Here is a 26,849-nt window from a genome sequence, read left to right as displayed (position 1 = left end):
GGATCGAGATTACGTAGGATTTTGTCAGTAAGAGTATGGAGTTTGAATTTTATTCTAAAAGAGACAGGAGCTAATGGAAAGGGATAGTTTAAATTTAGGGGGTAAGAGAGAAAAATCAAGGTCTGGAGTTTGGTAATGATGTTAGGACCTAAAAATTTGAGGGTCATAAGTGTATAGATGGTATTTAGAGCTATGGGTCACCTAGAGAGAGAAAAAAAGAGAAGAAAAAGGGGCCCAGTCTGAGCACTGGGGCACCCTAACATTTAGAGGGGCCTGTATAGGAAAATGAGGAATTGTGACCAGTGGGGAGAAAGAAAACCTGGAGTGTAAGGTGTCATGGAAGCCAAATAAAAAAGTTTCAAGAATAAGGGGTTGTCACCTCTGTTGAGTAATGGGTCAGAAAAGAAATAGAAATAGAATTCTGCTCCTATAAAGGTCATCACTTAGTAGTTTCCAGGACAGTGAAAAGCTAGCTTTTAAGTACTCTGTAGAAATTCTTGAGAGCAATAAATAAGTATCTACCATTTTCCAAAGAGAAAGAGGGAGTCGTCTTCAAGGATCATCCCTCCCCAATAAAGGAATGCCACATTCTTTAGCAATAGTAGCCTGTCTGTGTTCAGCTCATCATTCAACAAATACCTACTAGAGTCTTTGTGAATGCTTAGTATGACCCCAACACTTTTCTTGTTAGACTTTCAAACATCATTCACGCTCTTTGGCACATTGCTACTTTATAGCAAAATTTCAGGATGGTTGATAACCTTTTGTACCAGATCCGATTCTCTTAGAGCTTACAGCTTTGCCGTATCTCTGACTGGACAGTCACAGAGAAATATGTTCTCCCTCGCAGTCAGCATATGGAGGAACAAGTAAACTTGTTTTGTTTACAAGGAACCTTCCGTCAGTCATCACTTCTGAACAAAGACTTTTTGCAGTGAGTAATTATCATTTAAGGTAGTAACTGGCTTTACGAATGTGTTTACTAAACAAGATTTTTAGAAAGACAGCAGGGAGAAATTGAAGTTTATCTTTTAAATCCATTTTCTGCCTATTTTGGTAAAATGGCTTTCTGACGTGTTGGACAGTAATTGCTTCCGGGCACTTGTTTTACTGTCTGGCTAATCACTGTGTCATTGCTTCTGGATTACTGACCTCCTATATCCATCTGGCTGCCAGGATCAAGCCCTGAATCAGCCTGTAAAAACTCTTCTTGAAATGTTTTAAATTAATTGTGGATTTGCAGTGGTTTCATTTTCAAAGGTTTATTTTTAGTGCTGATACTATGATATCCATTTTGTGATTATTAAGTGAATTCAAGCAGGCCTGGAAGTGTTTATGTGTATATGTATTTGTGTGTATATATAAAATTTATATTTTTATTTTTATTTATTTATTTTTAACATCTTTATTGGAGTATAATTGCTTTATAATGGTGTGTTAGTTTTTGCCTTGTAACAAAGTGAATCAGCTATACATATACATATATCCCCATATCTCCTCCCTCTTGCATCTCCCTCCCACCCTCTCTATCCCACCCCTCTAGGTGGTCACAGAGCACCGAACTGATCTCCCTGTGCTATGTGGCTGCTTCCCACTAGCTATCTGTTTTACATTTGGTAGTGTATATATGTCCATGCCACTCTTTCACTTCGTCCCAGCTTACCCTTCCCCCTCCCCATGTCCTCAAGTCCATTCTCTATGTCTGTGTCTTTATTCCTGTCCTGCCCCTAGGTTCTTCAGAACCATTTTTTCTTTTTTTTTTTAGATTCTATATATATGTGTTAGCATAGGTATTTGTTTTTCTCTTTCTGACTTAACTTCACTCTGTATGACAGACTCTAGGTCCATCCACCTCACTACAAATAACTCAATTTCGTTTCTTTTTATGGCTGAGTAATATTCCATTGTATATATGTGCTACATCTTCTTTATCCATTCATCTGTCGACAGACACTTAGATTGCTTCCATGTCCTGGCTATTGTAAATAGAGCTGCAATGAACATTGTGGTACATGACTCTTTTTGAATTATGGTTTTCTCAGGATACATGACTCTTTTTGAATTATGCCCAATAGTGGGATTGCTGGGTCGTATGGTAGTTCTATTTTTAGTTTTTTAAGGAATCTCCATACTGTTCTCCATAGTGGCTGTATCAATTTACATTCCCACCAACAGTGCAAGAGGGTTCCCTTTTCTCCACACCTTCTCCAGCATTTATTGTTTGTAGATTTTTTGATGATGGCCATTCTGAGCGGTGTGAGGTGGTACCTCATTGTAGTTTTGATTTGCATTTCTGTAATGATTAGTGATGTTGAGCATCCTTTCATGTGTTTGTTGGCAATCTGTATATCTTCTTCGGATAAATGTCTATTTAGGTCTTCTGCGCATTTTTGGATTGGGTTATTTGTTTTTTTGATATTGAGCTGTATGTGCTGCTTGTATATTTTGGAGATTAATCCTTTGTCAGTTGCTTTGTTTGCAAATATTTTCTCCCATTCTTCCCAGTAAGTTTTATTTCATTAATCTTTATGCACACATATGCACCCTTTCTCTAGCTAGTGGGTGACCAGAACGTAACAACTTGCAAACAAAGGCAAAAGCATTACTGGGGTTATACAAAGAAGAGAGTTGCAGATTTTTTTTTTTAATCTCCTCAGCACCTAGGAGTGAGCATAACCAATGCTTTTGGGGGAGTATAAGGCGGGTACATCTTTCCACTTTCTCTCGGATGGAGGACTGAGTGGATACGCTCTCTGGCTTCAGTATTCATTTATGGAAAATTTGTCTTATTTTACTGTCATCCTCTAATAAACTGATGCATTCACTTTGCAAAATATAAGACTATGGAGTTATTATATGCACTTATAAACACACTTTTGGGTAAATGGTTCTTCTGATCTTCCATTACTCTTCATTTTCATCTCATTAATTTTCAGGTTTCAACACAAGTTTTTTAAAATAAGGATTTAAACGTAAAACAATAACCCTAGATAAAGAACTAAGGGATTTTGATATTTCGTAGTTATTCTTTCTGTTTTTAGTAGTTTTTTGACCCTTACAAGTGTGTATAATAGTCACTATTAATATTCTTATTTTCTCTAATTTGTTATAAAAATGTAACTTTACTACAATGATGCAGTACTTTTTAATCATGAGAAACTGTGAGAGTATCTTTATATTAAACCCAAAATACAGTATGAATATGAGATCTTATTTTTATATTAACATCTATATTTTGTAATGTATGTGGTATGTGTGTGTATTTATTTACTTTAGGTACATTTTACTACATTTATATGTTCACACGGATTTTATATAGAGACATTAAAAAAACCAACAGGCATATAGCGTTTGGGTGTTCATGGATGTTCGTTACATACATATATATATATATATATATATATACACACACACACACACACACATATATATGTTATTGGGGATGCAAAGATATAAAAGATAGAAGAACCTAGTAATTGCCTTTAAGATCAGAGTACAAAGCATTAGTTTGGATTTTACAAGGCCAGCCAGCAACAAAAGAGCAGTAATTTATGAGCTCAGCGTAAAAGAATAGCATAATTGCATTAAAAATTAATGCTAATGAACACTAAAATGGGGAAGGTGGTTATGATGAAAGTTTGTATTCATCTTCTCTGGTTTGAATGATGGCTAGTGGCTTGATTAATGGCTTAATTTCTATCAATTAGCGGGGAAAAATCTCCTGTGAGACAAGGGTAAATTGAGCATTGAATTACATATCTTGCTTTTGTGTGCTAAGAAAAAAGAGCTGCGTGTCTCTGATATTAGCCACAGTGACAAATGTGGTGTGCCCTGCGATGTCTGCATTAGCTCTCCTGACAGGCGAGTTGTGTGTGGTTATGGGGTGTTTGGAGATGGCTGGCAGACAGCATTCACTTCAAGTTCCTTAGAAACATACAACTCTTCCATCTACAGAATTTTAATTAAAGAGTCAATAAGAATTCTGGAATTAAAATGGATAACAAATAGCAACTTCAGGGTCTGTATTCTCTGTTAATCCGGTATACTTCAAATTATATTCCTTTCTTCTATCCTATTAAAATAAGAAAACTTCCAGTATCTTTGGCTTTGTTGGAATTATTACTTACCACTATTGAAAGTGGATTTGACTACCCATGTTTATTACATTTGAGAGAAGCATAAGGCAATAGTCTATGTAGTTCATCTGCATAGTGGTTGTTTGTTTAGCCAAATTCTCAGAAACCATTCTAGTTTTTTGTAGCAACAATTGATGCACAATAAATAAAGAACAGCTCTAACGTAGTAATTTACCATTCAGGTTGTCTTCAGGCTTAAATGAAAGAATGATAGGTTTTCTAAAAACTTTATTTCTTTTATTCATTAATAAAGGTTTTCAGAATGTGACATATATAATTCTTTAAAAATTTATTCGAGTATGAAAGATTCCAAAAATATACATCTGTAATCTAGTTCAAGATAATGCCAGAAAACCAAGACAATATATATGGCATCTCCTCCACAAATAAAGCTACATTGTATTTTACCGAATGTATAAGCATTAAAATGCAGAATAAGAACAATACCAAGAACATTTATTATTCTAGTAAATGGGTAAGAAGGAAGAAAAAAATATGTTTCTTGGCAGGAGTGGGTAAAGAATTTATTTGACTAGGAAGTAATGACTGGATCACAATTCAGAGATTGGATCCCACTTCTACCACCAGCTAGCCCAGTGACCTTGGCCAAGTTACTTAGCCTCAGTTTCTCATCTGTACAATGAAAATAATAATAGTACTATCTCTTATGGTTATGATAGTTAAAAGAAGTAATCCATGTGAAGTGCTTAGCACTCAGTGCCATAAATGTAAGATTCTGTTACTGCCGTGATTACTGCTTCTGCTTCCATGACAGCTCATCTGGCCTTTTTAACAACCATTTAAAAGAAAAATTAGCTGCCATGACCTTCCTCACTAGAAAGGCATCCCAGATATTGATGATCAAATATACGTTTGTTTTAAAACGTGATTTCTACCACATGACTGCCATTTTAGGGAGTGTGTGGTAGTAGGCATCCATTAGGATTCTATATGGCCAGAAATTGAGGTTTATATACCAACTTCTTAGCCAACTTCCGTGTCTTAGTACAATTACGAAATCAGCCCTCTAGTCCTATTACTAGTAATAGCTCTCAGTTACTAAGTGTTTTTAATGCTTCCTCAGCCCTGTGCTGAACACAGGTGTCATCTCCCAGATTTTCATGACTTGTTCCTTCACATGATTCTTCTTTCTGCTGAAATCACCATGTCAGGGAGTTCTTTCTTTCCTGGTTACCCCGTCTGAGATAGCCCCCCTTTCTCCTTTGTAGCCCTCTACCCTGCTCTGTTTTCCTTGATATTATATTGTTCATTTACATGTTTATTATTCGCTTCTTCCATTGAAACATAAGCTCCATGAGAGAAGAAAGAAACTCTTGTCTCTAAACCCTGGTATGCAGAACAATGCCTGAGTGTGCTCAAATATTTGGAAGTAGGAAAGGAGAGAGAAAGGGAAGGAAGAAAGGAGGGAGGCAACCTCTCAACCATCCTACGATGTTTCACCTATTATCCCCATGCCACAGAGGAGAAAACTGAGACCACCACAACGCACTTGCCCAAGGTCACAAAGCTAGTAAGTAGAAGAGACAGTGTTCAGTCCAGATAGTCTGAACCCAGAGCTGTTAAAACTAACCACTTAGAGACATTTAATTTCTTAAAGTTACAAAACCTTTTATAATTTGACATTTCTCCCCCATGATGTTTTTTTTAATGGTTATTTTAATGCCCCTTAATTTTTAAGTTTTCAACAAATGTTTATTGACTGCTTACTAAATAATAGAGCACACTATACTAACTCCTGGAGTTGACACAGAAGGGTATGTCCCCTCTAGCTGGGGAAATGAAGCTTTTGCTCATGAAGAGATTAATATCAGTGGGAGGTAACGTATGCTGAGAGCCAAATGAATTATAGAAGAGGCCCCTTTTCTCAGAGGTGGCAAGGGAAGTGACAGGGAGGATTCAGAAAAGGTAAGAGCATTCTAGGTGAGAGGAACTAAATGAGGTGGAATTTGTGTGGATTTTCAGTATGGATTTTGTTTTTCATAAAACCTAGTCTGATGCTCAATTCACTTGCACTTATTAAAATGTTTATCAGAAATTCTTCACTGGTTCAGTCACATTAAATTTATTCTTATTACTTAATTTGACATGGAAAGCAGTTTGTTATGAGTCTGTCTTGGACCCCATCCAAGGGGGGGTTGTTATTAGAGACACTCCAGGAGCCTCACTGACATAAATAACTTGGTACTGTATCATAAGCTTCCAGAAAGCTGATAGACAAGCCACATTCTACTTAAGAAGTTTTCTCATCTTTCACATTATTTGTGGATATCGGTTCTGGAAATTGGTACCCAGGGATATGAGATTTATGAACAACCTTAAAATGTTATGGTTGGATGGATTTCTAATATATGTTTTATATGTTTTAATGAAAGAAACTTATTTAAAATACACTGTTTTGAACTGTTTTGAAGGGAAAGCAGTGGCTATGTTTCATTAAAATTTGTGTTCATGAGGAGTTGCTTTAACTTCAGAATTCCAAGTGAGCTTTATGGTATGTTTTATTTGTCTACAGATTTTATTGAACAGCCATCTCCATTTACTTATTTATTGAATAGCCAGTTTGTTATTGTTTGCTTTTTTTCTTTCGTTCTTGCAAAGCACTTGAAAATGCTTTATATTTCAAAGACTTTGTTTTCAGTGTCTATATTGTACCATAAAAGGGAATTTTGCAGATATTTCCATTCTTGACTAAAATTTGAATCCATTTAAACTGAAAATAAGATCTTCTCTTGTATTATTCATGTATTTGTAGCAGTAGTATTAGTATATAAATTTTTTTTCCCCTTGGGAGAGAAAAGTAGCATAAGTAACTCAATAACTATGAAGCCAACCAACCCAAACTCTTTGTAATATGAAATGCATTTTAACTTTGGGGAAATTCATAAATTATTAATATTCAAAAGTAGTCATTTGGAGATGAGATTTTAATGTGTAAGGTACCTTTCATGAAACTCATGTTGTCACTTAGCCCATTACATTTTGGGTAATAGTGCCATCTGCTGTTCTCTGCCTAGCATTGCTGCCAGTTTAGAGAGGTTGGCTTGTTTGTAATCTGCAAATGGTGTACATATTTAAATTTTGCCTTTTCAAATAAAAGGTTTATATTGGACCTTGTCATCTTTATCTACTAATCTTAAATTTGTGTACCTTTTGATAACACAGAAAATTCTGTAAATGTGTCATGTGAAATTGTCAAATGTAACTCAAAGTAGCAGGTGAACCTAATTTTTATAATATAACATCAACAGTAACTAATAAAATATTTGATTTTAATTTTTCATCACAAAAAGAACAAAATAATTGTCCATGCAGTGAGTTATTGACTTTTTTAGTCTGTAGTGACTTAGCTTTCTGACTGCATTATTTTCTCTTTTATTATGAAATATGAAATGTTCTGCGGACATCTTGCAAGCAACCTATGGAAGTCATTTTGTTTACCAATAATGTGTTTATCAAAAAGCATCAAGTGCAAATAGATATGTTTACTTCATGTTTACCATGTTAATGTTTAGAAACATCCTGTAATTTATTTATTTATTTATTTATTTATTTTTGGCTGTGCATGGGCTTTCCCTAGTTGCGGTGAGCGGGGGCCACTCTTCGTTGCGGTGCATGGGCTTCTCATTGTGGTGCATGGGCTTCTTGTTGTGGTGGCTTCCCCTGTTGCGGAGCACGGGCTCCAGGTGCGCAGGCTTCAGTAGTTATGGCTCTCGGGCTCTAGAGCACAGGCTCAGTAGTTGTGGTGCACGGGCTTAGTTGCTCCACAGCACGTGGGATCCTCCTGGACCAGGTCTCGAACCCGTGTCCCCTGCACTAGCAGGCGGATTCCTAACCACTGCACCACCAGGGAAGCCCCAGAAACATCCTGTAATTTTTATTCTCTGTAACTTTGTCACTTGTTTTCATTTTTACCTCATGGCTGGTGAATACAAGATACTTTGTATGTTAGGCATTCATGCCAAGCATATAAACAATAACTAGGGGACTTCCCTGTTGGCGCAGTGGTTAAGACTCTGCGCTCCCAATGCAGGGGGCCTGGTTCGATCCCTGGTCAGGGAACTAGATCCCACATGCATGCCGCAACTGAGAGTTCGCATACCACAACTGAGGAGCCCACATGCCGCAACTAAGGAGCCAGCAAGCCCCAACTAAGAAGCCCGCCTGCCACAACTAAGACCGGACTCAACCAAATAAATAAATAAATGTTTTTAAAAAATAAAAAAATAAACAATAACTAGTTTTAATTCACATTCTTCCCAGTCTTAAAATTGGTACAGAATTTTTAAATGACAAATTGGCATGTTAAACTTAAGAGCCTGAATGTAAAACAGTTTACTATAGGGACTTCCCTGATGGTCCAGTGGTGGTTAAGACTCTGCGCTCCCAGTGCAGAGGGCCTGGGTTCAATCCCTGGTCAGGGAACTAGATCCCGCATGCCGCAACTAAGAGCCTGTGTGCCACAGCTAAAAGATCCCTCATGCCACAATGAAGATCCTGTATGCGGCAATGAAGATCCCGCGTGCCACAATGAAGACCGGGCGCAGCCAAACAAACAAACAAACAAATAAATAAATATTTTAAAAAATGAAACAATTTACTATATATTATTGATGTGTTTTATTCTGCTTCCCAAAATGACAGGGTTATACTTAAGACATACATTTGTGGACATTGATCTTAGAATTTTGAGTATGAAGCAGTTTAAAACATTTTTTATGCCTGTTTTCAGACAGCATGGAGCTGACCTATTTATAAGGCTAAAAATGAAATCTCCCATGCATCTTTCAAATTTTAATTTATAATCTACAAACAATAAATGCTGGAGAGGGTGTGGAGAAAAGGGAACCCTCTTGCACTGTTGGTGGGAATGTAAATTGATACAGCCACTATGGAGAACAGTATGGAGGTTCCTTAAAAAACTAAAAATAGAACTACTATATGACCCAGCAATCCCACTACTGGGCATATACCCTGAGAAAACCATAATTCAAAAAGAGACATGTACCACAGTGTTCACTGCAGCACTATTTACAGTAGCCAGGACATGGAAGCAACCTAAGTGTCCACTGACAAATGAATGGATAAAGATGTGGCACATATATTCAATGGAATATTACTCAGCCATGAAAAGAAATGAAATTGAGTTATTTGTAGTGAGGTGGATGGACCTAGAGTCTGTCATACAGAGTGAAGTTAAGTCAGAAAGAGAAAAATACCGTATGCTAACATATATATATGGAATCTCAAAAAAAAAATGGTTCTCATGAACCTAGGGGCAGGACAGGAATAAAGACACAGACATAGAGAATGGACTTGAGGACACGGGGAGGGGGAAGGGTAAGCTGGGACGAACTGAAAGAGTAGCATTGACGTATATACACTACCAAATGTAAAATAGATAGCTAGTGGGAAGCAGCCACATAGCACAGGGAGGTCAGCTCGGTGCTTTGTGATGACCTAGAGGGGTGGGATAGGGAGGGTGGGAGGGAGACGCAAGAGGGAGGGGATATGGGGATATATGTATACATATAGCTGATTCACTTTGTTATACAGCAGAAACTAACACAGCATGTAAAGCAATTACACTCCAATAAAGATGTTAAAGAAATTTAATTTATATATCACTCTCTTACTCTTTAATTTAAATATCACATTCTTTAATTTAAATATCACCAGTAAAATCGTTCCCACATTGAAAGGTAAAAGCTATGTTGGTTTATTTTCATATTGTAAGTCAAGCAGACAGGCTTTCCCCTATCTACCCTGTCACTTTGTTAGTCCTGAAGTGATCTTTAAAGAAACACAAAGATAATGTTCTGTTTTTCCTCTAATCTTTCTCCTTCCTTCCTTTACAGTTTCTCCAGTGCTATTTTGTTAAATATACTGGCCCTTTGGCCAGCTTCTATGATAACACTTTTATTTGTATTAGGAGCTGGTTGTATGCCCATATTTAAAGCTACAAACACTGCAAGCTTTAGACATCAAGTACTGTTTGTGAGCTCACCTCTGACATTTAATACTAATGATGTGCTTTGTAAATCCAAATGAGGGTATATGTTAGAGAAAAAATCCGAGGGGTCAAACAGTTGATACATATGAGACATCATCCTGAAGTCAGAAATATTGTTTTTGGTTGGGAACTAATGATTGTGAAATAATTGTGAAACTAACACCTACACAAACAAATGTGTTTTCATGTTGACCAATTAAAGTTGAATCACTTGGAATGGTATCCATTATAATTTTTCTCTGCTATATTAATGCCATTATATATGTAACTAGTGAAAATATTATCCTCTGGTACGGGATGTGTTAATAAGTTAGCTGGGCAAAGAGTCTTCTCTCATTTCACATGCTCAGTTAGTACATTGCATAATTAAAAGGAGCTTTTATTCTAAAGCATGTGGAACTATTTGCTCTTCCATGACACTCTGACAGTGTTTGCTTTTTATATAGGAAAATATATTCTTCCAAAGATGGGAGTGTTGGCTGTGACGGCTGTTACTTCCAAACATTCCATGCAGGATTTCTCATCTGAGAAAAGACTGGTTACAGCTGTCAGGGACACATCTCAGAAGCACTGTCTTTCTCTTAAATAAACTGGAACTTGCATGTGACTATATGCTTATAATTTGTGATTGGCCAAAAATTGAAACAGAGATTTTTCATAAAATGTTAATTTTTATTGAATGTGTTAGACCAGATTTCATACTCTCTATATCATTTAAGCTTTTCAACTTAGTATGTAAAAATTACTTTGATGCAAATAACTCTACCTTGTTAAACCAGTTATTACAGTTTTTTTAAAAATAAATTCAGTTATTATTCATACAGGCTAAAACCCCGGCATTTTTAGATGCCTTAGCTGAGTATTCAGTGGCTCCTAATTCAGGTGTGTATTCGTTTCAGCTTAGACCAAGAGTTTAAACAGTAAGGTTGTGAACCATAATGTTGCGTTTTTCCTGCCCAGCTAGCATGTGAAAAAAAAATACAAAAGTATGAAATGACACATGCCTGTGGCTATTTATTAAAGCACTACTTGTAAAAACAAAGGACTGGAAACAACTCAAATGACCATCAGCAGGGCATTGGTAGGAAAAAACTATCATAAAACCATAAAATAGGTTACTGTATATCTGTAACATAGAATGAGGAAGTCTCTATACTGGAAAACATAGTGTTAAAAGTGAGAGAAGTAATATACATAGGAATGTATAGTATGCTAATTTTGTGTAAGAAAGAAGAGAATATGTATACTTATATTTTCAGAAATAAGGAATGGAAGGATAAAAATCAAAACCTAATAAAAAATGGTTACCTATGGATTGGGGGAATGGGATAGGAAAGGAAACATAGACTTCTCTGAATAATGTTGTTTTAATTTTGACTTTGAAAGCATGTAAGTGTTTTATGCAATTAAAAAACAAATATGAACTATGAAAACAATAGAGCAAAACAAGATTTAAAAAAAAAAACTGAAACAAATGAACCTAACTATATATCAAATTGGTAGCATAATCACATGGAGAATTATTTCAAGTGACTTTAGAGTATAGTGTTTTGACAATTCATCAGTGGAATAAATCCTAAGATCAAAAAGAACCATAAAGAAATTTTAAACTTTATTAATTCATCTTGTTAATAGTAATATTTGTCTCATTATTTTGAAACTAATATATATTCAACTCATATATTAGGAAAAACAACTAAGTACTTTTGATCATATCATAAGGCCTAATATTCTTAGAATAAGAGAAAAGATATACAAATATAACTCACATTCGATTTTCTTTTCTAAAAGTATGTATTTCCTACCCCACCCACTGAAAAAGCTGAGAAGCGGTGACAATCCAGTAACAACAAACACCCCTACTGCTCAGGTTACTGTCTTTAAGTATCATTCCCCACTAAAAGGAATCTAAGCCCTTTGGAGAAATGGCTGATTTCAAGTCTGAGACAGGAACTGTACAGGATGAACCTGGGACATCTTATCACACTTAAACAAAAGAGATCATATCAAAAGAATGCAGGGACCAACATGAAGAGGCTCCCACTACCCAAAGGTAGAATCAAAATATGAAAATGACTACGACGGACTGAAGTACATTACATATATAAATATTCATGAGCTCATAATGGTCATCTTTGGACCAAAATTGATAAAATAAGGGAAAGAATTAAATATTTATTCTGCCTTTTCCTGTACAGACTATATTTCACAGTTACAAAGTAGTTGATGAAGGAAGTTCTTCAAATCACAGCTAATAAATGCAGGACAAATAATAGAATTAGAAAAAAAAATGACCATTTTGCAATGTCTAATAAAATAATGGAGCTAAGCAACAAACATTGTGTGCTAAAACCATTAAATGAAAGGTTGGTGGAGAGCTAGGGTCAGGCTGACATCACCTTGGACACACTGATCAATCTTAACATCATTAGAAGTGGGAGAAGCACATCCTGATATGATGTAATAGGAATTACACAGCACCACCTGTGATGTATTCTTTACCAAAAGAAATTGAACCTGAATCTTATCCCTGTCTAGATCTAACTGCTGGTTTACACAAAATATGAAGGATAGAAGAACATGTTAAATGACACCATGAGAATAAAATCAGCAAAATCCAGAATGTAGAAAATTGTAAAGGCGAAATGATCCATTTTCTTCAATAAATAAATGACAATGAAAGGAAGGGATGGTGGACCGTAAGTGATTAAAAGGAATTTAAGATACTTGTTGACTAAGTGTAATGTGTGGACCTTGTTTGGATCCTGTTTCAGACAAACCAACTGTAAAAAAAAAAACACTTGGACAATCAGTGAAAATTAAACATGGATTATATAAGATGATATTAAGGAATTATTACTGATAACGTTGGGTTTAAAGATGGTATTGTAGTTATGTTGCTAGTTTGTTTTGTTTTTTTAAGCCCTTATCTGAGATGCCTAAAAAAATATTTAGGGGTAACATGGCATTATGTCTGGGATTTACTTTTAAATACTCCAGGTCCATCCCCCAAAATTGAAGTGGGCATGGATAGATTAAATAAGAATAACAGAAAATTAATGATTATAGAAGCTGAGTGATGGGTGCAGATGGATTCATTGTGCTCTTATTCCTTTTTCCTTTTATGTATTTCCATAGTAAAATTGGAAAAAAAAATGTAAAGTCGTCCTTCCAGATTAGCACAGATTAGCTTGGATCATTTTAGCAGTACCTTCTCAGCAATGTTTTAGGTTTTAGGTGAGAGTCTTAGTGGATAGGAATGTTATCTTTGTGGGTCTCCAGGGGGGGCAAAAAGTTTCTATTTTAACTTAACCATAATGTCTTTTTTTTTCCATCCAGTTAAATTTCATAAGTCATAAAATTACTTCATAGAACATTGCTTAGGTATAGTGTTGATAACAAGCTGACACACCAAAATACACTGACATAATACCCTCTTTTTTAGACCAAGCCACCCTGGTAGAACAAGTAAAAAGAGTCAAAGAAATTGAAGCCATTGAAAGTGATTCTTTTGTTCAGCAAACATTCAGATCAAGTAAAGAAGTCAAAAAGGTAAGTTTTCATCCAGGCATTATGAATAAGCCTTTAGATTCCAACTAAAGGGATGCTTTATTAATGGATTTTACTTAAATGTAAGTGCTTCTTCTTCTAATAGATGAAGTAGGGCGAGAGTGTATCAGCATGTTATTGAGAGAGAGAATGAATCAGTGAGAATCAGTTCAAGTTTAACTTGTTAAAAAAAACTGTGAAAATGTATCTGATGCCATTTTTATTTTAAAATTCACCAAGAAGGCAAAGTATAAGATGTCAACATGATGGTTCTATAACAATAATACACATTTCATGAACATACACAGTTTTCTTTTCAAATGTATACATCTACTTTTTGAATTGACATTGCTAGAGAAAAGTTACAAAAGAACTTTAACAATAAAATTATTACCCAAATAGTAACATATATTTACACTCTTTGCCCATATGGGTATCACTTATTCAACTCTAATAAAAGGAGCTTTGATTGGCATTTTATTTCTGTTGAATATTTCATGTATTCTTTCAATCATTATCAGGGCTGCTTTTTGGAATTTGTGTTCCTTTAGTTGGAAAAAGCTATCTACTGTGAAATACATGTATTCTTCAATATCATACATATAATGAAGACATGGTATAGTTATCACTTATTCAAAAATACTCTATATCTGTAGATATATTAATGACTGTATAGTATTCTACTGATGAATGTATCATAATTGATTTATTTTTTTTCTCTGATAGATATTTTAGTAGTTGTAAGTTTGGAGGTATTACATACATGTTTGTGAATATCCATTATTATCACCTTAAGATAAAATTTTCAAAATGGAGTTGTTAAAGGTTAATATTGTTTATTTTCATACCTGTTCCCAAAGGCATTCTCCCAGAATATTGTATCAATTCAAATTCCACCTCGAAATGCAGGGAGATGTCTGTCTCTCACACCCTGGTTAACACCAAGTCTTATCAGACTTTTCCATGTTTACTGACCTGATAGGTAAAAATTGACCTTTTGTTGTTCCATTAGCATTTCTTTTGTTATTAGTGAGATGGACATCTTTTTAATTACCATATGTATTTTAAAATAATTCATTATGGGGACATGAATTGAGCATGTGCAGGATGCCAGGATGCACTAGACAGCCTTGGTTAATCCATGGTCCTTGCCCTGTTATTTTGCTGATTTCATTTGAACATTTTGTAGTTTGCCACCACAACTCCTGAAAAAAAGGAGCTGTGAAATGGACATTCACAAATATAGTTGCCCATTTTATTAAATATCTTACTTGTACGTATTAAGAAGTTCTAAAAGAATTGTAATTTGTTTTGAAGTTTACTTGTGTAGTATTTGTTTTCTGGAGTTCACCTTGACTTCCCAGTTCTCACTGCACACACTTCGGATAACCTAGCATTTTCTTTCTGTGGAAATATTTATTCCTCTATGTTAATACACTAGGTTTTCTTCTAAACAACTTTTTCCCATTTGGTATTAATTATTAATATAGTAAATTTATTTTTAATTCCATTCCTCTCCTCCAAGATGCTAGCAGTTCTTCCAGTAACTAGTAAAATTGGCAGTGAGCAAGGAAGTTGATCTAAAGCCTGCTTAATATAGTGGGAAGAGCATGGGGTTTGGACTCAAGGAGATCTGAGTTTGAATCTTAACTTCCACACTTCCTACCATGATTTATAATCTCGAGAAAACCTCTCAACCTCTTTCCAAGCCTCAGTTTCCAAATTCATAAAATAGAGCTAATAATTCCTACTTTTTAGAGTAACCGAGGATTAAATATAATGATTATCAAATATCTAACATGGTTCTTGATCCATTAAATGTTTATTTTTAAATTATATACTCTAGCATCTAAATTATTTGATATCTAAGTACATTCTATAAACTAAGTATGGTGCTTGAAAACTTCTACTACTATAGGCATTCAGACTGTCTGAAGTATAAACCTTACCCCATTTACATTTCTCTAATATGCCCCTTACTTTCCCTGAGTCTCCATGCTCACCAGTAAGACAGACCCCTTGCTGAGAAACACAGAAATTCTTTAGATATCTGGTGGCACCTTAAAAGATTTTTTAAATGTAATAATATCTATATATTTGAATTCCAAGATTAGTCATTTTTTTACCTTGTTTATATTCTCTAGAAATGTTTTAAAATATTATTTCCTATAGTTATTAATCTTAAGATAACTGATTAAATCCAAGAGAAAAACTCCTCTTCCCATATCTATAACAAAACCCTATATATAGTTAAATGGGCTTCCCTTGGGAGCAGTTTAAAGGAATTTCACCTACATCTCTCATCAAAGGGACCACCATTATTAGTTATTTTAATAATTAGTTTTTGTTTGCTTTAGTTTTTAGTGCTGAGTTGGAATTTACTCAGCTTCAATGTAGCTTTTCTTGTACTTCCAATTCAGATGCTACCATTAAGGATTGAGAGGTCTAGGATGGAACAGGAGGCTCTTCATTTTGTAAGCAACCTTCATAAATCTGTGTGAGGGAAACCCACCTTCTGTTTCAACTATCTTTCAAAAAGAGGTTCCCCTTAACAGTAATTCATAGAAAGAAATAAAATCAATCAAAATCAATCTGGAAAGCCTAGAACTGGCCAGTTCTTGGTTGGATAAGTATGACAGAGAAGCAGAAGCAGCCTAGAAATGTTAATCCAGCACTGTGAATTGAGCCCCTCAGAAATATATTTAGTTAAAATATTTTACCAACATTTTTGTTTCATTCCTCTAAAATTCAAGCCAAATTGCAATAAATCTTGGCATTTAGCAATTAGGAAGCAGTGGTCAAAAGCATGAGATGTAGACTCAGATCTGGAACCACATTTTGATTCTGCCGTTTACTGGTTATATGTCCTTAAACTACATAATAATCTCATTAAACCTTGGCTCTCGTCCCTTAAAATGGGGATAATACCCATAGCAGAGGTTTTTATAAGGATGAGCAAGATACTTTACATAAAACCGTTAACCAAGTGCCTGGCGTATAGTAAGTACTCAAGAAATGAAAGCTGTCACTACTCCTCCTCTTCCTGCTGCTGCTACTGAGGGCTGTATTTGTCTGTGGCTTCCTTCAGAGGGGTTGTAGATACAAGGATTCCTGTTTTGGTTGGGCCAGAGACTGTTTTATGTAATTTTTTATGGTCTGTAGATCCTAAAATTCTCCTTATTTGAGGCTTGGTGACCAAGCAAATTAAAAATTACTTTACACAGTAACTTTCTGGTTTCATGTATAGACATAAGCTTTGGACCAATTTGTTTCAACACAGCCATTTGGAAATGTTAAAGCAGTAGGCAAATGATGCAAAACAATGTTGTATCATAGCCCCACTTTTTTATATATTTAAATAACATAAAATAACTAAAATAATGATGGCTACCATTAATACTAGACATTTAACATTTATAGTTTAACTAATATCCTAATAACCCTTAATTATAGCTGAGGTTCAGCAAATTTCATAACCCATGGTCAAACTGCTAATAAATGATAGAAAGCAGCAGCCAAACCAAATTTGTCTAACTCCAGAACCCATGTTTTTCCTACTAATCAAATGTCTCTCATAATTGTGAACTCGATGCATATTCCCTGTTGAAATATAAAGAATATGCTAAAAAGCCACAGAAGATGGCATTTACCTTGGTGAATGTACAGTAGTATAAAATATTAGCCATCCAACACTGGACTTATATTAGTCATCGCACTTCAAAACGATCAGAAGAGCAGTGATGGGCCAACAAAGAATAAATTCGCACTGGACTGTAATATAAAACAGAGGGCCAATTTATTAGTTTAGAAAGTGAAATCCCTTTCCAGTTTCTAAAATGTCTGTGTCTACAGTATAAGGTAGGGATTCAGGATGCCCAAGAAGATGAATTATTTATCAGGAGATGACTTAGCAAAGGAGGTAAATTATCTAGAGGACCATTTCATCCAGGTGATGGGCTATTCCTGATGCATAGCAAAGACTAACTCTCTTGAGGACTAAATTATGAACCAAGTTTCAACATCCTTCTCTCCTGGACAGTGCTACATGCATTGGTATAAATTTGTAATGTCTCTGAAAAAGGCTTTTCTGTAACTAGTGACCCCTTCTGTTGGTAGAGTCTTTAGCTGTGCTAATTCCACTAATTTAGCTAGGGAGCTATTACCAGAAAAGTGGCTATTACCAATGACATGCTAGACAGTGTGTCTCCTGCAACACATATTGACGTAACTAGTTTAACTCTGTGCAATCATATTTTTCTGGTGTGGGTAGAAAGATGATCTGATAGTTCCTGCTGTATCATCAACTTAAGGAACCAAGATGCAGCTTGTTTTCAGACTGCTCTCCCAAATAAGCTTATTACCAATTATTCAATCCTAAAATTGTTGTATTTGGCAGATATCCGCCTATGTTCAAAAAGAGGGTAAATAACTCTAAGCAGCATGGTCATTTGTTCTTTTATACTTTTAAGTACGTGTTAAAACAAGTTTTTCCAAACTGAACCACCAGGTGGCAATGCTACTCAAAGCCAGATGTTTGATAGTGGCCATGCTGAGGGTTTTTTAATAGTCAAATTTTCTCTAACAGCTTTCCTCACTTAAAGAAGCAATTGATAGTTTTCCTCACACATTTTTAAAATTACCCATTATTAAATAATAACTTCTACACTCTGATCCTAACCCCTGAGAACTTTACCTCTTGTGCATATAAGCACTTTTCAAAGAAAACTTTAACGTACTGTGTAGGTAAAAACAAAATGAGATTACTTGATTTCTGTAATAGAATGTTATGTCTGCCACCTGCACATGTGCAATCCACATGTTTAGCAACTAGAATAACAGCACTTCACAATTTTTCGAGGTAGTTCAACATGGACAGCCAGTCTCCTAGCTGAACCCTATCAAAGCATGGCCTAGATATGCAGAACGGCATGCTCTTACATTCCCTGCATGGCAAAATAGAGTACCAAAAAATTATGTCCTGGACCTCACTGGACTAGCATACTTCCCACTTTCCCCTGTGCAGAATATTGGGCTTTACTGTTACATGTCTTCAGTTTTATAAAGGGTCAGTGTAATATCACTTAGGGCTATGAGTCTTCTATGACCACTATGTTGGAGACATAGAAATGTTTGGGATCTGAGGAAAAAAATATTGGCTCCAAAATGTAAGAAGAAAACTGCCAAATCAAATTTACCAAATATTTCTTTAAACAACTCTATGTAACTTGTTACAATTTGTGATTATGTATATATTTTGGTATTTATTTGTTAGAGCTCTGTCATCCCATTAGCAAAATGTAATCTCCAATTTGGACAGGGAACATATCTTCTTTTTTTTTTTTTTAATTAATTAATTAATTAATTATTTTTATTTTTAGTTGCATTGGGTCTTCATTGCACGCGGGCTTTCTCTAGTTGCGGCAGGCAAGGGCTACTCTTCGTTGCGGTGCGCAGGCTTCTCACTGTGGTGGCTTCTCTTGTTGCAGAGCACGGGCTCTAGGTGCGCAGGCTTCAGTAGTTGTGGCACGCAGGCTCAGTGGTTGTGGCTCGCGGGCTCCAGAGCGCAGGCTCAGTAGTTGTGGCGCACAGGCTTAGTTGCTCCGTGGCATGTGAGATCTTCCCCGACCAGGGCTCAAACCCGTGTCCTGGACAAGGAACATATCTTCTTATTCTCCCTCGTGTACCCAGTGCTTAGCAATTAGTAGTGCTTAGTAAATACTGGTTAAATAGATGGATCTCCAACTCTGAGATAAATTACTCTAATAAAGGATTAACTAATTCATGCATATTTCATTTTCTAGATGTTTTCCCCAGTGACCTCTGTTTTGCACTTCATTCAGAGAAGTGGATGTTCAGAAGTAAAAAAGTCAAAAGAAAATGGAAATTGAAAAACTATATGTGTAGAACCAATAGGGGTAGAAAAAAAGGCTAAGTAGTGGAATTAATCTCCCAATCATCTAGGGTTTTTTAAATTTAACTTTTAATGTCAACTTCTCATCTAATCCATTTCATGTTATCCCTGCAGCCTTTCCCTTATTCAGCCACTTCCCTGGCCTTCTCCTCTCTCAGGGAAGGAGATATTGGAACTAACCTGAGTTAGCACTACACTCCTGGTTCCTTCCAGGCAGGAACAATGATTTATCAGTGTTTCTGTCCCCAGCACTTTGCACAGTACCTGGCATATAATATTCTATACAATGGAATATGATTCAGCAACAAAAAGGAATGAAATACTGATACATGCTAAATGAAAGAAGCCAGTCACAAAAAAACCACATATTGTATGATTCCTTTTATATGAAATATCCAGAATAGGCAAATCCATAAAGGCAGAAAATAAACTAGTGGTTGCCTAGGGATGGGAGGGTTGGGGAGATGTGGGGAGTAGTGACTGCTAATGGGTATAGGGTTTTTTTAGGAGGATGACGAAAATGTTCTAAAGCTGCTTGTGGTGATAGTTGCAAAACTCTGTTGATGTGATAAAAGCTTTATGAATTGTGATATGGAATTGTATCTCAGTAAGGCTGTTATTTAAAAAATAGCAGTAATAACCTTTGAATTTGCTTTTTATATCTAAAGAGACCAACTAAATGGAGATTTGTTGCAAGCTTATTTTCATTAATAGAATTTAGGTATGTGAAATGTATATACTTTTTCAATAGTATAGACTCATAAGTACCAACTTCTTAAGAAAAATATGCTGATTGTAAGACATAACATTTTCACAGTGTTTTTGTATTTGTTTGCTTACTTTAGGAATAGTTGTTTCTTATTCAATAACCTAGGGCCATTTTGTGATTAGTATCATCTCAAAGGAGGCCAATTGAGCAGTTATTATTCAAAATCAGAAATATTATTAAAGCACCATTTTAATTGTATATTGTTATCCAATTAATAACATGTGTTTTATGTTTCAGTCAGTGGAAACTAGTGAAGTGAAGCATGCAGCTGCAACATCAGGACCAGCATCAGTAGTGGCTGACCCACCGAGTAATGAAAAAGAAATAGACCCTAGCAGCATCCCTACTGCTATCAAGTACCAAGATGACAATTCTCTGGCCCATCCAAATGTAAGATCCTTAAACCTTAAGAATGTCAGTTTAAGTCTAGTTGACTGAAGTTAATTCAAACTGTTGTCCTTTTGGGCTGGTGACAAGAAGACCATTGGAGGAAATGGATTCATATGTTCCTATTTGCTAAAAATAGGCAGCTCACCCCCAGCCTTTAGAGCTGTTACATGTATTTGAAGCTGGTTTGGACCAACTCATGTTACCTGACTTCTAGGAGATTCTTTCTATGGGAAAGAAAAATGGGCAAAAAGAAGTTTTGTTTTATTTTTATTCTGGCACTAAAAGATCTAATTCTTGGGGCTTCCCTGGTGGTGCAGTGGTTGAGAATCTGCCTGCCAATGCAGGGGACACGGGTTCGAGCCCTGGTCTGGGAGGATCCCACATGCCTTGGAGCGGCTAGGCCCGTGAGCCACAATTACTGAGCCTGCGCGTCTGGAGCCTGTGCTCCGCAGCAAGAGAGGCTGCGATAGTGAGAGGCCCGCGCACCGCAATGAAGAGTGGCCCTCACTTGCCACAACTAGAGAAAGCCCTCGCACAGAAATGAAGACCCAACACAGCCATAAATAAATAAATGATCTAATTCTGGCTCTGCTCCGGTTGGCTCACGGACTGTGAGCGTGTCATTAACATCATATCGTGCTATCTTCTGTGAATTAGTGTCATACCACTGTGTCTTCAGGAAGATTGTAGGAAATAAACTTTACAAAATGAGATGTAAAATTGCTAACCAATGATTTTGATGTTCGTCCTTTTACTCTAAAACTTTCTGAGCATTATTCCAAATAGATGATCTTCAGTTAAGAGGTCATCAAGAGTTAAATAGTATCCAAATCTTGTGCTGAAGGATGTATTCTATAAAAGTGATTTATAAGGTCAAATCCAAGTTATTGGCAGACAATAACATTTTTTCTTCTTTTTTCTTGTTTTATTTCAGTTATTTATTGAGAAAGCTGATGCTGAAGAAAAGTGGTTCAAGAGATTAATTGCTCTCCGACAGGAAAGGCTAATGGGCAGTCCTGTGGCCTAAAGTTATGTTCATCTGGTTGAATTAACAGTAACATTGGAAATTTAGGTTTCTAAATCCCAGTATTAACTCTTAAAAATAATTTAGCTGATTATATAAAAAGGTAACCTCATTTCATTCTTGTCTCATGTAGGCTTGAATATTTGTTGATTTGAACTTAATCAAACATTGTGAATATTAAAACTCGTGTAAAGTTTAAGAATGCATGAAAATGTCATACTGTTAATAAAGCTAATCCTGAAAATATTGGTATTAAGGCAGATGGTACACAGTAGTGTTTCTGAGTACAATTTGAAAAATATCAAGTTGCCATTTAAAGACACAATTTTGATTAGTCATGCATGTAAAAGAGTCGAACTATATGCTATAAATATGAGATTTTATCTTCCATGTATTATAAAACCATATTTGAATCTTTTATTTCACCTTATTGAAGAATTTTAGGCACAACAAAAAGCACTGTAAACAATCTAAGCAGCATGAACCATGTTACTCTTAGAGGAGTAATACATTTAGTAAAAAAACTACTTGAAAATTAAATAAATTGATGGTTTATTTGCTTAGAGATCAGCTTTTACTAGGTGCTCCTTTGAACCATGTTAGCAGGTCCCAGCTCATTCTTTTAAAAATTACATGTTCACGCTAGACCTAAGCAGTTGACCAAATACTCGTGATGGGGAATTGTTTCTGAGAAGACTGGTAAGAGCTCTTACTTCAGTGTTACTTAACCAACTGCTATACCCTGCAGAGGGAGCCAGCTAATTGTAATTTTGATAAGGCTATCTGTCATCGTAGAATACCTTTCTCTGGTAGCTGAATGAAAATCAACTATGCATTCCATACTGAACACGCCAGAGATAAGGACTTTAAGGCCTGCCTCACAAACTGCCTTCAACAGCTGACATGAATTATTTCCCTTTTCTAATTTGTTCTGCTCGAATTTGTATCTATGAAGACTGTAGCCCAGAACACAAGATAAGCATGAAAAGTTCTTGGGCTAAGATTACCAATATATAGGACATTTTGATACCATCTTTTTATATTTCTGGAACTACTAAAGTTGTAATCCCTGTTAAAAACGAAAACTATAAAGAACTTAAAATCAGTTGCAAAAGGGATGGAAAATAGACTGATGACCAAATACTTGTTTTTATACAAACATGTTTTCATATTCTAAATATATGCTAGTGGGGTTTTTTTCCTTAGCTGTAAGTAGAAGTACCCAGTATGAACTCAGGTGTGTGTGGTTTTTAACATATACAAATTTTTAGTGATTTTTAAAAGGGATTACTGGTACTGAATAATTTTATATTTCATTTATTACATAACTTATAAATAGTAAAAGGACTATCATCCTTTGGGGAATTATATTTTAGTGGTCTAGGCAAGAATTTGGGTTGTCATTTGGGCCACTAGTGATTCTCCAGAGAAGCTGGACTAGGCATTTTTTCTCAGTATGCTTCATGTTCCTCATTTATAACATAGTGAAAATATTATGATCCACTTTAATTATATTTCACACCAGAGTTCCTCTTTGGCAAGTAGCCCAAATACAGATGCTTGAACTGCAATAGATTTATATTTTAAAGCTAAATTTTTCATAGAGATAGAGAATCAAGTTATTTTTTTAATTAACTAAACTTTAGTCCCTGCTAAACTCAGTGACTATTCCCCTTCTTCCTGATTTCCAGTGTGATTCATTTTAATATATTATTAACTTTGTTTACCTGCCTCCTGTTGAAGACTACAATATTACCACATAAGCCAAATCAAATTTAAGGAGAAAAACTTCATAGACCACTATCAAACATATCACCAAACTCAAGGTAGGCGATCCATGCGGGCCTTCTTTAATATCCTAATATAATGACTCTATAAAACATAACAGTCCCTTTCATGTCAGTTGATTAGTGGCAACAGTTTGGACTTACATGAGACCTCAGAGTGTTTTTTGAAACATTGACTTCACACAAAATGGTGAGTACTAATAATACAAGTTTTCATTTCTGAACAAGTGCATTCTCAGGGAAAATGGAATAAGAACTTTTTTTTTTCTGGCACTCCCTAATTACGAGGAGGCAGATACCTAAGAATATGAGAACAGAACACTCTTGAGTCTTTGACCTACTTCACTTCAGCATCCCAGCAGGTGAAATGAGGATACTAATAGCCTACCTACCTACTTTGATTTTTCAGTAAAATAACACAAAAGAAAGCCCGTGGTAGAAAAAGTGTACTATTTATGCCAAGGGAACATTTTGGCATGGTAGCCCATCTTAACGGAAATATGGAACAAATAGTTGCATGGGCAATTATTTGAAAAGCTACACTCCAACTTCAGTGTACTCCTTATGTATGTGCTTGAACTGCCATGGCCAATAGACCCCAGCTTTGTCCCCAGATTTCTCTGATGTCCCTCCCTGCCAAGACCACAAGAAACCCTGATTGCTCTGCAGTTAGTGACCTACTATCTGCTTACTGGAGGTATCTCAGGTCTTCTTCCGTCAGATTTACCCACTTACTCATTAACGTTTTTTTGACTACCTAGTTTGTGTTGGGCAGAGTAAGGGCAGTTGGGTATACATGGGTGAATCCAGTGGGGATTCTGCCCTCAAGAGGCTTAGTTATGAAGCCCAGACATGTATATGACATAAAAGATATAATACTTAGTGGCAGAGGAGAGGACATGGTTGCAAAAAAGAGAGAGATTACTGCAAGTTAGAAAATTAAGGAAGCCTTCATGGATGAGATCACAACTGAATGAAGACCTGAAGGATGAGAAAGCCCCTGGAGCCACAGGAACTCACAGCTATCCACTTCCACCTTCCTGGTAGCTGCTGTAGGGGGCTGGGAACTGTTGCACTTCCAACCCAAGGAAGAGTCCCTCTTGTGAAAGACCCAAGTGGCCCTGCCCTCTCAATCCTATTAAAATCCAAGCAAAATTTTAGGTTCCTGGTCGCCCTCTGGCTTTCTCTGATCATTTCTTCCTTTTGGTGGAGAATCAGCTGAATAAGCCGATTTGGCCACTATCATCCAGTCTTGTATCACCACCACCTGTCAGCCAAGATGACTTGAGTGAGACGTGTAATGGTAGCTGAAGGAGGCTTTCAGTACTTCTAAGAAAGAGTTGCATCTGCCAGTAAGGCCTTGCACAGCAGTGGGGACAACTGTGTGTTCCCTAATCCTCTTTGTTTTTCCATTGTGTGCTATTACAGAAAGCATTGTTTTGGAATGAAAAGATACAGTTCATTTGCCTGTGGTTAGGTCTGTTTCCAGATTTTCCTTTGATTTGGGTATCAGGTGAAAATCTTGGTATCAAGTGAGTAACTAAGATAGTAACAGAAGCTAGAAATAAAACAAGACATGGGACATTTTTGTCACTAAACTATGGATGAATTGATCTGGAATTCTTACACCCATGTTACTTCTTCCTTCCCCCCTTTCCCTACCCCAAAATTCCTCATGAGTATGACGGAAGAGGTCTTGAACCAGCTCCTGGCCATTACTCAATGGATACAGTGTTTGAATTATTCAGAAAATGTTTAAATGCCATCCTTTAAATGTAAGCCCTACTTATTACTCTTTGGAACTCCTTTATGGAATAATGGAAAAGCGAGTAATCTTGATAAGAAAATATCTGAGTCTTTACAGAAGAACAAGGATAAAAATGGAGGTAAGAAAGAACTCTTTGTGAATTCTCTATTCATCTTCACCTTTTTTCATAGAGATGGATGTTGATCAGTATATTCCATTTGGTGGGTTTTTTCCCAGATCAAAGAAAATGCTCTGTCATCATGTATTTCCAAGTTATTTTTGCTATTATTGTATCCCCAGAATCTAGCCCATGCCTGACATAAGAAGTCTCTCAATAAATATTTGTCAATGAAGGAAAAAATGAATTTGCCCGTCTTAAATGGGCAGTCTGTTTAGCAGTATGGCTATTTAAAATACTCAAGCTGTTTGGAGCCAGTGCAAAAACAAATAGGTGTCTAGGTATATACCCAAAAGAATTGAAAGCATGGTCTTAAAGAGGTATTTGTACACCCATGTTCATAGCAGCATTATTCATAATAGCCAAAACAGGGAAGCAACTCAAGTGTCTGTGGATGGATGAAGTAAAATGTAGTATATATATATATACAATGGAATATTCCTCCGCCTTAAAGAGGAAGGAACATGGATGAACCTTGAGGACATTATGCAAAGTGAAATAATCCAGTCACAAAAAGACAAACGCTATATGATTTACGTAGAAGAGGTACTTAGAGTAATTAAAATCATAAAGGCGGAAAGTATAAAGGTGGTTCCCAGGGCCTGGGGTGAGGGGAAATGGGTTTATTGTTTAATGGGAATAGAGTTTCAGTTTTATAAGATGAAAAGAGTTATGGGGATGGATGGTGGTGATGGTTGCACAACAGCATGACTGTGTTTAATACCACTGAACTGTACACCTAAAAATGGTTAAGGTGGTAATTGTGTATATTTTACCACAATTTAAAAACCTATTTAAAAATACTAAATAAAAAAATAGATGAGTTTTGTGACCAGATTAGTTTGGTTTCTGTGATTTGTATCTCCACACGTCTCTGAGCTGACAAAGGCCTTTGGAATTCCTGGGGAATACAGACTACACCCGGCCTTCTCTATTACATTAGCAACTAACAACAGCAATTAAGCAAGGATCTTACTAGTCTTCACTTGCCCAGACTTTCTTTCTGGTCCAATTTTTATATTATATAAATAATATTTTAAATGATGTAGATGTGGTCATTCAAGGTCCACCCACTGGCTCCTGTGACTGCTCTCCTTGCAAATGATAGGTCAGTTTTAAAGAAGTAAAGTCTACCAATATAGTAAGACAACACTTTAAACTCAACAATGTACCATTTTATTTTTAGGTCTTGAGAAGGAATGGCAAAATGATCCTGCTGCAGTGCTAGGAGAGAATGATGAACTGAACTGACCCTCTCTTCTTCACATCTTGTAACATGGTACTCAGACTTAAATCCCAGTGTAAAAAACCTAGTATAGTGCAGGCT

The 26,849-nt window shown here is 36.0% G+C and overlaps 1 protein-coding gene across 6 annotated transcripts in view; it reads left to right on the top strand.

Annotated features, from left to right (window-relative positions):
• Positions 1–22,044, top strand: part of RSRC1 (arginine and serine rich coiled-coil 1) — a 432,307-nt gene extending 410,263 nt beyond the window's left edge. For 5 of the 6 annotated variants that reach the window (XM_061193506.1, XM_061193503.1, XM_061193505.1 and 2 more), the window contains 3 exons: positions 13,613–13,719; positions 20,634–20,786; positions 21,721–22,041. In XM_061193506.1, coding sequence (XP_061049489.1) covers positions 13,613–13,719; positions 20,634–20,786; positions 21,721–21,813 — 353 coding nt within the window. In that variant the 3' untranslated portion in view covers positions 21,814–22,041. Of the gene's footprint in view, positions 1–13,612; positions 13,720–20,633; positions 20,787–21,720 lie in introns of all 6 variants that reach the window. The other variant, XM_061193508.1, reaches the window with a different exon arrangement.
• The last annotated feature ends 4,805 nt before the right edge of the window (positions 22,045–26,849 follow it).

The sequence above is a fragment of the Eubalaena glacialis genome, chromosome 6, assembly GCF_028564815.1.
Source record: "Eubalaena glacialis isolate mEubGla1 chromosome 6, mEubGla1.1.hap2.+ XY, whole genome shotgun sequence".
Lineage (NCBI taxonomy): Eukaryota > Metazoa > Chordata > Mammalia > Artiodactyla > Balaenidae > Eubalaena > Eubalaena glacialis.
Note: the sequence above shows the minus strand (reverse complement) of the source record. Positions and strands in the feature narration are given on the sequence as shown.